The sequence below is a fragment of the Taudactylus pleione genome, unplaced genomic scaffold (assembly GCF_031769625.1).
Source record: "Taudactylus pleione unplaced genomic scaffold, aTauple2 ptg000530l, whole genome shotgun sequence".
Taxonomy (NCBI): domain Eukaryota; kingdom Metazoa; phylum Chordata; class Amphibia; order Anura; family Myobatrachidae; genus Taudactylus; species Taudactylus pleione.
Window position 1 is genome coordinate 15,092 of NW_028284932.1, and position 17,804 is coordinate 32,895.

The window sequence follows — 17,804 nt, forward strand, 5'->3', positions numbered from 1 at the left end:
GCTAAGTATATAATGTATAAATATATTATGTATAAGTATATAATAGATAGGCATATACTGTATACATATTTTTAAATATATAATAGATGGATAATTAATGGCTAAGTATATAATGTTTAAATACATTATGTATAAGTATATAATAGATAGGTATATACTGTATACATATATAAATATATAGTGTATAAATACATCCTACAGTATATACACAAATGTGTGAGAGGAGGAATAGTAGCTCTGTACGCTGACACCACACTGTGTAACAATGTAACAATGTACTATGTAACAATGTAACTAATGGGACATAGTAACTGTGACTGTATAATGCACAGACCTTCTCTATAATATAATCATCACTCTAATTGCCCCCTCCCTGTGCCCCTCAGTGATTGGAGGGCTCCGGCTCCGGGACCTGCCCCCCTGTCCTCCCCCTGCCTCAGCTCTCAGCACATCACAGGGGGAGAGAATTGGGGAACATTGGAGACTGCACCGTCCCGAGGTCACATCTTTCCGGCACCGGGATGGCCCTGAGCTCAAGAGCTTACGCTTTTTCCGTGGAGGCATTAGTGGGCGCCTGTACTAAGAGAGCGCTGGAGGAGGGCGCAGAAGAGAGCCAGCATGGGGCCACAGAGAGCGCGGAGGGGGCCACACAGCGCCGGGTGGTCCCCAGGGATGAGGAGCCGGGTTAGTGTCCAGGGCTCTCTGGGGCAGCTGCTGTATAGTGAAGATTTATAGGGCAAATACCGCTCAGACTACCCAGTGATACCCCCACATCCCCCTTCTTGTACCCACTGCTGATATCCGGAACACACAACTCCTGAGGTGCCCCCATCCTACTGGGATCGCAGGGTCCACAGGGAACCGCTATATTGGGCACCTGTCTGTTATTAGGGATGTGGCCCCCGATCCCCCCAGGTCAGGGACAGCTGCCCCGTATATCCCTCTCCAAATGTATTATTATTACCCCTGTGGCATATACCGGCCATCGGCCCGTCTGTTATTCCGGGGTACTCATCCGGCTATATAACCCCTTGTTGCTCTGTCCCCAGCAGAGAAGCGCCCCAAATCCTCGGCGCCCCTTTCTCCGGACACCACGCCTCACAGCGCAATAAAGGTGGAACTCCAGGGCTGCGAGTTATGGCGGAGATTCCACGAGATAGGAACCGAGATGATCATCACCAAGGCCGGGAGGTAAGAGACCAATGCGGGAGACATAACACAAGGCGATGTCATATCCCCATCAGTATATCCCCCGGCATTTTATTATCCAGTATTATAATACTACCAGCATTATAATATTACCAGCATTTTATCCCCCTGTATTTTATTATCCAGCATTATAATACTACCAGCATTATAATATTACCAGCATTTTATCCCCCTGTATTTTATTATCCAACATTATAATATTACCAGCATTTTATCCCCCTGTATATTATTATCCAGCATTTATAATATTCCCCGGCATTTTTATTATCCAGCATTATAGTATTACCAGCATTTTTTCCCCCTGTATTTTATTATCCAACATTATAATATTACCAGCATTTTATCCCCCTGTATTTTATTATCCAACATTATAATATTACCAGCATTTTATCCCCCTGTATATTATTATCCAGCATTTATAATATTTCCAGCAATTTATCCCCAGAATTTTTATTATCCAGCATCATAATACTCCCAGCATTATAGTATTACCAGCATTTTATCCCCCTGTATTTTATTATCCAACATTATATTACCAGCATTTTATCCCCCTGTATTTTATTATCCAACATTATAATAGTACCAGCATTTTATCCCCCTGTATATTATTATCCAGCATTTATAATATTCCCAGCAATTTATCCCCAGAATTTTTATTATCCAGCATTATAATACTCCCAGCATTATAATATTACCAGCATTTTATTATCCAGCATTATAATAATCCCTGCATTTTCTTATCCAGCATTTTAATATTACCAGTATTTTATCCCCCCGTATTTTATTATCCAGCATTATAATACTCTCAGCATAATACTATTACCAGTGTTATATTCACAGCATTATATTTTCAAGCATTATAACATTCCCAGCATTATATTACTAGCATTATAATATTCCCAGCAATTTATACCCCGGCATTTTTATTATCCAGCATTATAATACTCCCAGCATTATAATATTGCCAGCATTATAATAATCCCTGCATTTTATTGTCCAGCATTATAATATTACCTGTATTTTATCCCCCCGTATTTTATTATCCAGCATTAAAATACTCTCAGCATAATAATATTACCAGTGTTATATTCACAGCATTATATTTTCAAGCATTGTAACATTCCCAGCATTATATTGCTAGCATTATAATATTACCAGCATTATAATATTACCAGCATTTTATCCCCCATAATTTTATTATCCAGCATGATAATACTCCCATCATTGTATTATTATTTACCAGTATTATATTCACAGCATTATACTATCAAGCATTATAATATTCCCATTATAATATTACCAGCATTTTATCCCCCTAGTATTTTTTTCATCCAGCATTATAATACTCACAGTATATTATCAAGCATTAAATTATTCTCAGAATTTTACTCTTCCCATAATTATATCCCAAGCATTCTATTCCCAACAATATAAACCTACAATTATATTATCCAGCATTATAATATTCCCAACATTATATTCCCAGCATCATTCTATCCAGCATTATATCCCCAGTATCCTAGTCCCAAAATTATAACTCCAGCATTATTGTATCCAGCATTATATTCCCAAACATTATATTGTCTAGCATTAAATTCCCAGCATTATATTCTCAGCATTATATTCCCAGCATTATAATATTTACAGCATTATATTATTCAGAATGAATATTCCCAGCATTATACTATACAGCATTATATTATTCAGTAATATTATTCCCAGCATTATACTATCCAGCATGATATGCCCAATCTTAGCATTATAATTCCCAGCATTATATTCCTAGCATAATGTTTACATCATTGTATTGTCTGGCATTAACATTCCCAGGATTATACTATCCAGCATTATATTATCCAGAATTATATTTCCAGCATATTATTCCCAATATTATATTTTCCAGTATTATATTCCCAGCATATCAATATTCCTGGCATTATATTATCTAGCGTTATATTCCCAGCATTATATTCCAAGCAATTTATTCCCAATCTCATCATATATTCACCAGGATTATATTCCCAACACAGCAATATTCCCAGCATTATATTATCCAGCAGTATATTCCCAGCATTATATTATCCAGCATTATATTGTCAAGCATTATATTATCCAATATTATATTCCCAGCTTTATATTCCCAGCATTATTTTACCCAGCATTATATTCCACAGGATTATATTCCCAACATTATATTCCAGGCATAAAATTCCCAGTATTATCTTATTCAGCATTATATTACCAGCATTATATTCCCCAGGATTATATTCCCAACATTATATATTTCAGCATTACATTCCAAAGATTATATTATCCAGCATTCTATTCCCAGCATTATATTACAGGTATAATATTCCCAGCATTAAATCATTCAGCATTATATTCCCCAGGATTATATTCCCAGCATTATATTATCCAGCATTATATTTTCCAGCATTATATTCCCCAGCATTAAATTATTCAGCATTATATTCCCAGCATTATATTCCCAGCATTATATAATCCAGCATTATATTCCCCAGGATTATATTATCCAGCATTATATTCCAAGGATTATATTATCCAGCATTATATTCAACAGGATTATATTCCCAGCATAATAATGTGTAAACCATTATATTATCCAGCATTATATTTCCCATGATTATATTCCCATCATTATATTCCACGGGATTATATTCCCATCATAATAATGTTTAAATCTTTATATTATCCAGCATTAATATTCCCAGGATTATACTATCCAGCATTATATTTTTCAGAATTATATTTCCATCATTATATTATCCAGCATTGTATTCCCTGCATTATATAACTAGAATTATATATTTTCAGCATTATACTATCCATTATTCCCAGCACTATATTATTCATGATTATATTCCCAGGATTATAATCCCAGCGTTACTGTATATTATCCAGCATTATATTCACAGCATTATTTTATCCACCATTAGATTCCCAACATTATATTCTCAACATTATTTTATCAAGCATTACATTCCCAACATTATATCTCCAGCATTATATTCTCCAACATTATATTCCCAGTATTATATTATCCATCATTATATTCCCAGCAATATATTATCCAGCATTATATTATCCAGAATTATATTCCCAGCAATATATTATCCAGCATTATATTATCCAGAATTATATTCCCAGCATTATATTATCCAGCATTAAATTATTAAACTATATTCCCAGCATTATGTTATCAGCATTATATTCCCAGAATTATGTTATCCAGCATTATATTCCCAGCATATTATCCAACATTACATTCCCAGCATTATATTATCCAGCATTATATTCCCAGCATTATATCATCCAACATTATATTCCCAGCATTATATTATCCAACATTATATCATTAAACATTATATTCCCAGCATTATATCATCCAGCATTATATTCCCAGCATTATATTATCCAGCATTATATTCCCAGCATTATATCATCCAACATTATATTCCCAGCATTATATCATCAAACATTATATTCCCAGCATTATATCATCTAGCATTATATGCCCAACATTATATCAACCATCATTATATTCCCAGCATTATATTATCCAGCATTATATTCCCAGCATTATATTATCCAGCATTATTCCCAGCATTATATCTTCCAACATTATATTCCAGCATTATATCATCCAGCATTATATTCCCAGCATTATATTAGCCATCATTATTCCCCAGCATTATATATATATATATATATTTACAGATTACCAATATTAGAATTTTCCAGAAGAATAAGTACACCGATTCCATAGCATTATATATAAATTCTCACTATATAGACTGTATACATTACACAGAGGGCTATATATAAATTATCTCACTATATAGACTGTATATATTACACATAGGGCTGTATATAGATTATCTCACTGTATAGACTATATATATTACACATAGGGCTATATATAGATTATCTCACTATATAGACTGTACAGTATATATCACACATAGGACTATATATTTATTATATCACTATATAGACTGTATATATTACACAGGGCTATGCATAGATTGTCTCACTATATAGACTGTATATATTACACATAGGGCTATATATAGATTATATCACTACTGTATATAGACTGTATATATTACACATAGGGCTTTGTATAGATTATCTCACTACTGTATACAGACTGTATATATTGCACATAGGGCTTTGTATAGATTATCTCACTACTGTATATAGACTGTATATATGGCACATAGGGCTTTGTATAGATTATCTCACTATATAGACTGTATATATTGCACATAGGGCTTTGTATAGATTATCTCACTATATAGACTGTATAATACAGAGGGCTATAGTGACTCCTGAGGTCACTGACAGTGCTCTGGACATTGGGAACCATTTGCTCCCAGCTCAGAGGTCATATTATATATCTGTGTTTTCCTCACTGCAGCAAAAGTTTCTGTTTATTTTACTGGCTGCAACAGATGGATTATTACCTCCGGCAGCCCCCAATACCCCATACAGGGTAATCAGTCAGATTCTGCGCATAATATATACAGTATCTGTATAATATACAGGATAACATAATATATAAATATATATATAATATAGAATGTCACGGTGTAATAAGTATAACGAGATTCACTTTTCTGCCCTGTAAGGAGAATGTTCCCCTCTGTACGAATCAAAGTAAAAGGTCTGGACCCCAGCAAACAGTATTATATTGCCATGGACATCATCCCGGTGGACTCCAAACGATACAGGTCTTTATATTATTATTATTGTCATCATCATTATTATATTATTATTATTATTTATTACATCAGAGGTTTATCCCATTATAAAACGCTCAGCAGCACTATATACACATCTTCCTGCAGGTATGTCTATCACAGCTCTCAGTGGATGGTGGCCGGGAATACGGACCATTCCTGCATCTCCCCCAGACTCTACCTCCACCCAGACTCCCCCTGCTCCGGGGAAACCTGGATGCGGCAAATCATCAGCTTTGATCGGGTCAAACTGACCAACAATGAGATAGATGACAAAGGACATGTAGGTATATATTCTACAGCTTATTATATTTATACATGGTATAGGATTGTCTGCTCTATATATTATTTATATTTTATATAATATTACCACATCTATTCTAGTATTATTCTATACATATTATTAACCCCTCTAATTTTCTATATGTTATCACATCTATACATTGTATATATTATATTTATGTATTATATTTAAGTACCATATTTCATTACATCTTCTCTGTATATTATCACATCTATACATTGTATATATTGTATTTATTCTGTATATTATCACATATACAAATTGTACACATACTGTATATATTATTACATCCTCTCTCTGTCTCTCTCTCTCTCTATATATATATACATATACACACTACATATTTTGTCACATTCAAACATTGATTTTTTTCTATATGTTGTAATATTTATACATTTTATTATTACCTGCTCCGTATATTGTATATTTTATTACATATAAACATAGTATATTTGATTACCTCATCATGTGCACAACATGTGTATATATATAGTTTTCTATATCATATCTGCACATTGCATGTACAGTATATTATTTACTTTTCAATTTAATTATTAGACATATTTTGGCATATTGTTATGTATATTATGGTATATATTCATTGGATATTTTCTATATACTATAAGATCCTCTCTATATTAAATATATTATCAAATCTATTTATTGTATATACTGTGGATCATATACATCATATACATATTTTCTGTATGCATTTTATATATTGCATATAATGTAGTTTAAATTTTATAACATTTACTAATTTACATATATATATATATATATATGTATATATATTACTACATCTGTACATTTGATGTTAGAATATATAAATAGAGAAAGTAATAATATATTAGGTATGCAGTCGGGAAACCGGCTGCCTTAATACTAACAGCCGGCTTCCCGGTTGCTTTATCCCGGCATGGGATAAATGACTGGTGTCTATATCTAGACGCCTGTCATTTATCCAACGCCGGGAGACCGGCGCCTGGCATCCCAAAGGGCAGCCGCGGGGGGGAGGGTTAGGTTTATGGCACCCGGGGGGGGGGGACTTAGGGTTAGGCATCCCCCCTGGAGGGTTAGGCTACGGGAAGGGGGGGTTAGGGTTAGGCACCCCCGGGGGGAGGTTAGGGTTAGGCACCCCCATCGGGGACTTAGGTTTAGGCAGCGGGGAAGGGGGGGGGATTAGGGTTAGGCATTGGGGGGGAGAGGCACCCCTAATGAGGGTTAGGGTTAGGGGGTTAGGTTAGTTTATACTTACCTTTTAGACAATCGGGATTTCCAGCACTGTCGGGCTTTTGCTGCCGGGCTCTGCTGATCTGTCAGGCTGCCACTGCCGGGAATCGAACTGCCGGCAGCCGGGATTCCAGACCGATTCATTATTACTTCTACTCATTATTATAGAGGTTATATATTACTGCATCTATATACAGTCAGGTGCATAAATATTGGGACATTGACAGAATTTTCAGATTTTGGCCTCTATTGTAATTCCTACACCGTTCACCTGATCTGGAAGTAATTACCCTCAAATTACATCTGAAAGTCTGCAGGTAAATCACATCTTGTTTGTTTCATTTCAAAGCCATTGTGGTGGTGACTAGAGGCCAAAATATGACAATTCTGTCAATGTCCCAATATTTATGCACCTGACTGTATATATAAAGTCTATATATTATTACTTTTATAAATGTTTGTCTTCATAAATACTTTATTTTATATACTAGAGCTATACTATTTTATATATGACATTTCATTATAGAGGTTCTATATATTATATAAGATTGTATATAGTATTATATTCTCAATAGGTTCTATATTTTATTATATGTATCTAAAATTAATGCTACAATCTATATGAATAGTATTAGCTGCTACACATACATATATAATATATATTTTATATATGACTCTATATTGTGTAATAATTCCATACTATCCAGCTAGATAGAAACACCCTATATTATGTATATGATTTATATAGTGTGCTCTCTCCAGTCCTAATACTTAGCGTACATCCCTAAAGTGGTGTATACAGATGACTCTCACATACATTCCACACACTAAATATATATCTTACATACATTGTTATTGCACTTGCATTACTGTCACTGTGAGCTGTTATAAGCCGAATGTGGATTGGTTACTGTCATTACATTGTATTGGTGAGTGAGTTCAGCAGATACAGTAATGTCACATTCACCTTGTAACTGTATTTATCATATATACAGTGGGGTGATCTATATATAGTTCTGTGTAGTATATACAACAAGATGTTCTCTGTATATAGCTCTGTGTAGTATATACAGTGAGATTATATATATATATATATATATATATATATATAGCTCTGGGAGACATGGAACAAGATGGCAGGACAGAGAGGAGGGGTTATAGGAGAGAGATGGGACAAGGGAGGAGAGCAGAGAGGGGGGTCCCAGAATAGAGAGAGGATAGGGGAACAAAAAGGCAGGGCAGAGATGAGGGGTCCCAGGAGAGAGAGAGATGAGATGGAACAAGATGGTAGGGAGTACAGCGAGGGTTAAAGCACAGGTGTAAATATTGGACTGCAGGAGCAATGAGAGAGACTGTGCACTGTGGATGCAGAAGTAGAGAGGGGGGGTCACAGAATAGAGAGGGGATGGGGAATAGTATGACAGGGCAGAGAGGAGAAGTCCCAAGAAAGAGAGAGGAAATGGAACAAATGGCAGGGCAAAGAGGGGTCGCAGGAGAGAGATGGGACAAGGGAGCAGAGCAGAGAGGGGGTTCCCAGAATAGAGAGAGGATAGGGGAACAAGGCAGGGCAGAATGGAGGGGTCCTAGGAGAGAGAGATGAGATGGAACAAGATGGCAGGGAGTACAGCGAGGGTTAAAGCACAGGTGTAGATGTTGGACTGCAGCAGCAGTGAGAGAGGCTGTGCACTGTGGATGCTGCTGGAGTACAGCGAGGGTTAAAGCACAGGTGTAGCTGCAGGAGCAGTGAGAGGCCGTGTACTGTGGATGCTGCTGGAGTACAGCGAGGGTTAAAGCACAGGTGGAGACGTTGGACTGCACTGTGGATGGTGCTGGAGCACAGCGAGGGTTAAAGCACAGGTGTAAATGCTGGACTGCAGGAGCAGTGAGAGAGACTGTGCACTGTGTATACTGCTGGAGTACAGCGAGGGTTAAAGCACAGGTGGAGATGTTGGACTGCAGGAGCAGTGAGAGACTGTGCACTGTGAATGCTGCTGGAGTATAGCGAGGGTTAAAGCACAGGTGTAGCTGCAGGAGCAATGAGAGAGACTGTGCACTGTGGATGCTGCTGGAGTATAGCGAGGGTTAAAGCACAGGTGTAGCTGCAGGAGCAGTGAGAGACTGTGCACTCTGAATGCTGCTGGAGTATAGCGAGGGTTAAAGCACAGGTGTAGCTGCAGGAGCAATAAGAGAGACTGTGCACTGTGGATGCTGCTGGAGTACAGCGAGGGTTAAAGCACAGGTGGAGACGTTGGACTGCACTGTGGATGCTGCTGGAGTATAGCGAGGGTTAAAGCACAGGTGTAAATATTGGACTGCAGGAGCAGTGAGAGAGACTGTGCACTGTGGATGGTGCTGGAGCACAGCGAGGGTTAAAGCACAGGTGTAGCTGCAGGAGCAGTGAGAGAGACTGTGCACTGTGTATACTGCTGGAGTACAGCGAGGGTTAAAGCGCAGGTGGAGATGTTGGTCTGCAGGAGCAGTGAGAGAGACTGTGCACTGTGGATGCTGCTGGAGTACAGCGAGGGTTAAAGCACAGGTGGAGATGTTGGACTGCAGGAGCAGTGAGAGAGACTGTGCACTGTGAATGCTGCTGGAGTATAGTGAGGGTTAAAGCACAGGTGTAGCTGCAGGAGCAGTGAGAGAGACTGTGCACTGTGGATGCTGCTGGAGTATAGCGAGGGTTAAAGCACAGGTGTAAATATTGGACTGCAGGAGCAGTGAGAGAGACTGTGCACTGTGTATACTGCTGGAGTACAGCGAGGGTTAAAGCGCAGGTGGAGATGTTGGTCTGCAGGAGCAGTGAGAGACTGTGCACTGTGAATGCTGCTGGAGTACAGCGAGGGTTAATGCGCAGGTGGAGATGTTGGACTGCAGGAGCAGTGAGAGACTGTGCACTGTGAATGCTGCTGGAGTATAGCGAGGGTTAAAGCACAGGGATAGCTGCAGGAGCAGTGAGAGAGACTGTGCACTGTGGATGCTGCTGGAGTACAGCGAGGGTTAAAGCACAGGTGTAGCTGCAGGAGCAATGAGAGAGACTGTGCACTGTGGATGCTGCTGGAGTATAGCGAGGGTTAAAGCACAGGTGTAGCTGCAGGAGCAGTGAGAGAGACTGTGCACTGTGGATGCTGCTGAAGTATAGCGAGGGTTAAAGCACAGGTATAGCTGCAGGAGCAGTGAGAGAGACTGTGCACTGTGGATGCTGCTGGAGTACAGCGAGGGTTAAAGCACAGGTGTAGCTGCAGGAGCAGTGAGAGAGACTGTGCACTGTGGATGCTGCTGAAGTATAGCGAGGGTTAAAGCACAGGTGTAGCTGCAGGAGCAGTGAGAGAGACTGTGCACTGTGGATGCTGCTGGAGTACAGCGAGGGTTAAAGCACAGGTGTAGATGTTAGGCTGCAGGAGCAGTGAGAGACTGTGCACTGTGTATGCTGCTGGAGTACAGCGAGGGTTAAAGCACAGGTGTAGCTACAGGAGCAATGAAAGAGACTGCATTGTGGATGCTGCTGGAGTATAGCGAGGGTTAAAGCACAGGTGTAGCTGCAGGAGCAGTGAGAGAGACTGTGCACTGTGGATGCTGCTGGAGTACAGCGAGGGTTAAAGCGCAGGTGGAGATGTTGGACTGCAGGAGCAGTGAGAGACTGTGCACTGTGAATGCTGCTGGAGTATAGCGAGGGTTAAAGCACAGGTATAGCTGCAGGAGCAGTGAGAGAGACTGTGCACTGTGGATGCTGCTGGAGTACAGCGAGGGTTAAAGCACAGGTGTAGCTGCAGGAGCAATGAGAGAGACTGTGCACTGTGGATGCTGCTGGAGTATAGCGAGGGTTAAAGCACAGGTGTAGCTGCAGGAGCAGTGAGAGAGACTGTGCACTGTGGATGCTGCTGAAGTATAGCGAGGGTTAAAGCACAGGTGTAGCTGCAGGAGCAGTGAGAGAGACTGTGCACTGTGGATGCTGCTGGAGTACAGCGAGGGTTAAAGCACAGGTGTAGATGTTAGGCTGCAGGAGCAGTGAGAGACTGTGCACTGTGTATGCTGCTGGAGTACAGCGAGGGTTAAAGCACAGGTGTAGCTACAGGAGCAATGAAAGAGACTGCATTGTGGATGCTGCTGGAGTATAGCGAGGGTTAAAGCACAGGTGTAGCTGCAGGAGCAGTGAGAGAGACTGTGCACTGTGGATGCTGCTGGAGTATAGCGAGAGTTAAAGCACAGGTGGAGATGTTGGACTGCAGGAGCAGTGAGAGACTGTGCACTGTGGATGCTCCTGGAGCACAGCAAGGGTTAAAGCACAGGTATAGCTTCTGGACTGCAGAAACAGTGAGAGACTACTCTGTGGGGTACATTTACTAAGCTGTAGAGTTTGGGAGAGTTTGCAAACTCTGAGGAGTTTGGGCATTTTTTCCCACTCTCAAATTTACTAATGTCAAACTCGGGAGAAAGATCTCCTTTGCTACTGGAAAACACTGGAGAGTTAGCAAACTCTCTTCAATTCACCATCGGCAAAACTTGAGAACCTTTTCACTGGTGAAGATAGGATTCTGGAATTACCAAGCAGAGAGTTTTTAAACTCTCATGAGATGGACAAACTCTCCTGTAAAACCTCGTGAAAAAAATGCACCTGCCTGTGATCTGAGAGTTTTGCTGAAACATACACAGATCGCTGTGATCCATGTATGTTTCTGCCTGTAAATATAGAAAATAAATGTAAATATCAGATAAAAAAATTATATAGGGTCCCCCCCTAAAGCTTAACCAGCCCCAGGCTTGCCAGCCTGTCCTGGTTTCTAAGATCACGGGGAACAAAATGTGTAGGGTTCCCAAGTAAATTAGAAACCAACACCAGGCTGCAGGGCCAGTCCTGATTTTAAATAGAGGGGGGAAAAATTGCGTAGGGTCAACCCTATATTTAAAACCAGCACCATACCCAAAACAGCTGGGCTGTAATGCCACAGCCCGGAGACCCTTTCACCGGGGCTCCGGGTCCAAATAATTATCAGCCCAAGCCAGTCAGGCCAAGCCGGGGATCTCAGGGGAGGTGGGGACCCCCCCAAAAAGGGGTCCCCCCCTCCCTTAACCCCAGGCTTGGTCTGAAGCCTGGGGCTTTTTCCCGCACCCCTGGAGTGTTGGGTACGGGGATAATTAAGTGGGGAAATTTAAGTAAACTATTGTATTTTACAGTGGGACTACAGGTGCCAGCATGCCTGCCCTTTGGCACTTGTGGAACTACAAGTGCCAGCAGACGGGCGGCACCTGTACTCCCACTGTAAAATAAATAGTTAAATAAAGACAAAACACACACACCGTGATTAGTAAAACTTTATTACACCTACCCATTCACACATACAGATAGGCGGCGTTGTGTATACCCACTATATTAAGGTGTGGAATCAAGCTGCCCCTATGTACGATCAGTCCCAGCAGAAGATAGAGATCTTGTTGGGCTGTGTCCCAGGATGAGACTGTCAGCTGTATGGGGGCAGAATGCCACATGGAGCACTGAGCAGTGCAGCCAGAAAGGGAAAGGGAAGGAAGGTCATTCCTGTAAAAAACTGTATGCAGGAACAACACCAGCTATTCAGAAAATATATACATTGTCTAACATCTATTCTGCTGCAAAGTGCACACAAGGAGCTGGGTCATCATGGCGGCCCGGATATATATTTGTGCATCCTTCCTCAGATTTGCTGCAAAACACAGACCCTACAATGGATCCTGGCTTATTCCATGCTGTGTATCAGATATTCACTTTCCATAGGTGTTGTGTGCACATCTGCTGCACTGCTCCTCAGCAGCTCCCTTCTCTGCCTGGGCACATTGCTGCACTGCTCCTCAGCAGCTCCCTTCTCTGCCTGGGCACATTGCTGCACTGCTCCTCAGCAGCTCCCTTCTCTGCCCGGGCACATTGCTGCACTGCTCCTCAGCAGCTCCCTTCTCTGCCCGGGCACATTGCTGCACTGCTCCTCAGCAGCTCCCTTCTCTGCCCGGGCACATTGCTGCACTACTCCTCAGCAGCTCCCTTCTCTGCCTGGGCACATTGCTGCACTGCTCCTCAGCAGCTCCCTTCTCTGCCCGGGCACATTGCTGCACTGCTCCTCAGCAGCTCCCTTCTCTGCCCAGACACATTGCTGCACTGCTCCTCAGCAGCTCCCTTCTCTGCCCGGGCACATTGCTGCACTGCTCCTCAGCAGCTCCCTTCTCTGTCCGGGCACATTGCTGCACTGCTCCTCAGGAGCTCCCTTCTCTGCCCGGGCACATTGCCGTATCCTACTTTTTCATTGCCCAACATGCAGCCACAGGTGTAAACATTTCCTCAGTGACCTGCGCAGTGACTACATTGTTTTTGTGCATTGGTTGTCTGATCCCATTACCGACGTAGCCAGTTTCCTGACCATCATGTCCTGTGATGCCAAAGTTCAGCTAAGGTTTGGACTGTGAACCTATGGAGCTAATTACTAATGGCATCATCAGCCCACACTCCATGCATCTGACAGCGTCTATAGTCTATGATAGTTTGCTGAAACAATAGACCCCGCTGATGACTGATATGTCTGAGAGAGGGGAGAAATAGGACTATGTCATTCAGTATCTGCTCCGTCTGTCTACCTTGGGTTTGCTTGCTATTGGCATGGCGTCATGGCACTGCCTTTATTACCAGTTTCTGTACCACCTATTGTCTGACTACCACTGTGTCTTACTGCACTGGTCTCTCACGTAGCAGCATCCTTCTGTAGATGTCCCGGATTCATGGGCTGCAATCATTTATTTGAACAAGATCGGGTGGTGCGGAAAGTGACAAGTGATAGACCAGGTGGTTATAAACATAAAGGCCATTATGATTATCTAAAATTGGTAATTTAGCCATGTCTGTTGGCTTAAGCAGTTGTCAAAACGTTATGTTAACATTTTCTGAGACTATCTTTATCTATGTGTTATACCAAGATTTATTCCACAAGACTAGATTCCCATTAGTCACATGTCAGATGGGCCAGGAGGAATGTCTTCAGTCTTGAACTGGAAAAAGTTTTCAAAATACTCTGTATTATTGCTCTCATATAGCCTTCACCAACAGGGGTAAAGTCTGATGTCCACCTTTCAGTTTTCAGAATGTTTTGTCTGACCCTGGCCTCTGGATCGTTCTCCTCAGTGTTTTCCACCTGACCCTGTCTGACCCTGGTCTGTCCGTGACTTTTTCCCTATTCTTTGGCCATTTTGGTGTCTGTAGTTGCGCAAGGCTGTGACATCTGGGGGTCACAAACTGTAGATGCCCCACCATGAAGTCTATCATCTCTCTGCAGCAGCGACATAGATATGGGATGATGACAGTGGGGCACATTTGTCACCTGCTCTATAAGATGGCTGATTGATGCAACAGCAAACCACAAGTTATCAAAGGCAGATATTGGGGGCAGTGGGGATACTCTGCTCTTAGAAGACTACCCATGCTTGCTATTCTACCCACTAACCATCCTGCATGACTGACATGCAGGATAGATAAATACCCGCTGGTTGCTGATGACACATGGATGTGTCTTGTCTTGTCTTGTTTGAGACCGCCAAGCTGTGTAATCTTTTTACACCTGTACCTTGAGAGAATACTTGGCGTAGATCAGGCAGCTACTGCATTTGACCCTTAATCTCAGGTAAATCAGCACCAATCATGAGCAGCACCGTGAGTCCCTAAACAAAGCATAGGGACATCACTAGGTTGTCTGAGGCAGTCTGATTATTTTGTTCATTGTGAAGAGAAGGAGAAATTTGGGATAAGTGAGGAAGAGAGAAGAAGTGAAGAAGAAGTAAGAAAGATTTAAAGGAAAAGTGAAGATGGAAAGAAGAAGAAGTTAGGGAGCAGTGATAGAGCAGTGATGGAGAAGTGATAGAGCAGTGATGGAGAAGTGATGGAGAAGTGATGGAGAATTGATGGAGAATTGAGGGAGCAGTGATGCAGATGTGAGGGAGCAGTGATGCAGATGTGAGGGAGCAGTGATGGAGAAGTGAGAGAACAGTGATGGAGAAGTGAGAGAACAGTGATGGAGAAGTGAGGGAGCGTTGATGGAGAAGTGAGGGAGCGTTGATGGAGAAGTGAGGGAGCAGTGATGGAGAAGTGAGAGGTGATGCAGAAATGAGGGAGCGGTGATGCACAAGTGAGGGAGCGGTGATGCACAAGTGAGTGAGAGGTAATGCAGAAATGAGGGAGCGGTGATGCACAAGTGAGGGAGCGGTGATGCACAAGTGAGGGAGCGGTGATGCACAAGTGAGGGAGCGGTGATGCACAAGTGAGGGAGCGGTGATGCACAAGTGAGGGAGCGGTGATGGAGAAGTGGGTGAGAGGTGATGCAGAAATGAGGGAGTGGTGATGCAGAAGTGAGGGAGCAGTGATGCAGAATTGAGGGAGCAGTGATGGAGAAGTCATGGAGAAGAGAGAGAGCAGTGATGGAGAAGTGAGGGAGCAGTGATGCAGAAGTGAGAGAGCTGTGATGGAGAAGATGGAGCTGTGATGGAGAAGTTAGGGAGCAGTGATGCAGAAGTGATGGAGAAGTGAGTGAGTGGTGATGGAGAAGTGCAGGAGAAGTGAGGGAGCAGTGATGGAGAAGTGAGGGAGCAGTGATGCAGAAGTGAGTGAGCGGTGATGGAGAAGTGCAGGAGAAGTGAGGGAGCAGTGATGCAGAAGTGAGGGAGCAGTGATGGAGAAGTGAGGGAGCAGTGATGGAGAAGTGAGGGAGCAGTGATGGAGAAGTGAGGGAGCAGTGATGCAGATGTGAGGGAGCAGTGAAGCAGAAGTGAAGGATCAGTAATGGAGAATATATGCAAAAGTGAGAGAGCAGTGATGGAGAATGGAGAAGTGATGGAGAAGTGAGGGAGCTGTGATGGAGAAGTGAGGGAGCAGTGATGGAGAAGTGAGGGAGCAGTGATGGAGAAGTGAGGGAGCGGTGATGGAGCAGTGATGGAGCAGTGATGGAGAAGTGAGGGAGCAGTGATGCAGATGTGAGGGAGCAGTGAAGCAGAAGTGAAGGATCAGTAATGGAGAATATATGCAAAAGTGAGAGAGCAGTGATGGAGAAGTGAGGGAGCAGTAATGCAGAAGTGAGTGAGTGGTGATGGAGAAGTGAGGGAGCAGTGATGGAGAAGTGAGGGAGCTGTGATGGAGAAGTGATGGAGCAGTGATGGAGAAGTGAGGGAGCTGTGATGGAGAAGTGAGGGAGCTGTGATGGAGAAGTGAGGGAGCAGTGATGGAGCAGTGAGGGAGCAGTGATGCAGAAGTGAGAGAGCTGTGATGGAGAAGTGAGGGAGCAGTGATGGAGAAGTGAGGGAGCAGTGATGCAGAAGTGAGTGAGAGGTGATGGAGAAGTGAGGGAGCAGTGATGGAGAAGTGAGGGAGCAGTGATGCAGAAGCGAGGGAGCAGTGATGGAGCAGTGATGGAGAAGTGAGGTAGCAGTGATGGAGAAGTGAGGGAGCAGTGATGCAGATGTGAGGGAGCAGTGAAGCAGAAGTGAAGGATCAGTAATGGAGAATATATGCAAAAGTGAGAGAGCAGTGATGGAGAATGGAGAAGTGATGGAGAAGTGAGGGAGCTGTGATGGAGAAGTGATGGAGAAGTGAGGGAGCTGTTATGGAGAAGTGAGGGAGCTGTTATGGAGAAGTGAGGGAGCTGTGATGGAGAAGTGAGGGAGCAGTGATGCAGAAGTTAGGGAGCAGTGATGCAGAAGTTAGGGAGCAGTGATGCAGAAGTTAGGGAGCAGTGATGCAGAAGTTAGGGAGCAGTGATGCAGAAGTGAGAGAGCTGTGAGGGAGAAGTGAGGGAGCAGTGATGGAGATGTGAGGGAGCAGTGATGGAGAAGTGAGGGAGCAGTGATGGAGAATGGAGAAGTGATGGAGAAGTGAGGGAGCAGTGATGGAGAAGTGAGGGAGCAGTGATGCAGAAGTGAGAGAGCTGTGATGGAGAAGTGAGGGAGCAGTGATGGAGAAGTGAGGGAGCAGTGAAGCAGAAGTGAAGGATCATTAATGGAGAATATATATGCAAAAGTGAGAGAGCAGTGATGGAGAATGGAGAAGTGATGGAGAAGTGAGGGAGCTGTGAGGGAGCAGTGATGGAGAAATGAGGGAGCAGTGATGGTGAAGTGAGGGAGCAGAGAAGCAGAAGTGAAGGATCAGTAATGGAGAATATATATGCAAAAGTGAGAGAGCAGTGATGGAGAATGGAGAAGTGATGGAGAAGTGAGGGAGCTGTGGTGGAGAAGTGAGGGAGCAGTGATGCAGAAGTGAGGGAGCAGTAATGCAGAATATATGCAGAAGTGAGGGAGCA

General features: G+C 42.6%; 1 protein-coding gene across 1 annotated transcript in view; it reads left to right on the forward strand.

Moving 5' to 3' along the window:
- The first annotated feature begins 500 nt into the window (after positions 1 to 500).
- TBX22 (T-box transcription factor 22) overlaps positions 501 to 17,804 on the forward strand; it is a 49,814-nt gene continuing 32,510 nt past the window's right edge. Inside the window, exons 1-4 of the mRNA XM_088450841.1 lie at positions 501 to 684; positions 1,050 to 1,191; positions 5,862 to 5,963; positions 6,081 to 6,255. Coding sequence (XP_088306967.1) covers positions 522 to 684; positions 1,050 to 1,191; positions 5,862 to 5,963; positions 6,081 to 6,255 — 582 coding nt within the window. The 5' untranslated portion in view covers positions 501 to 521. The remainder of the gene's footprint in view (positions 685 to 1,049; positions 1,192 to 5,861; positions 5,964 to 6,080; positions 6,256 to 17,804) is intronic.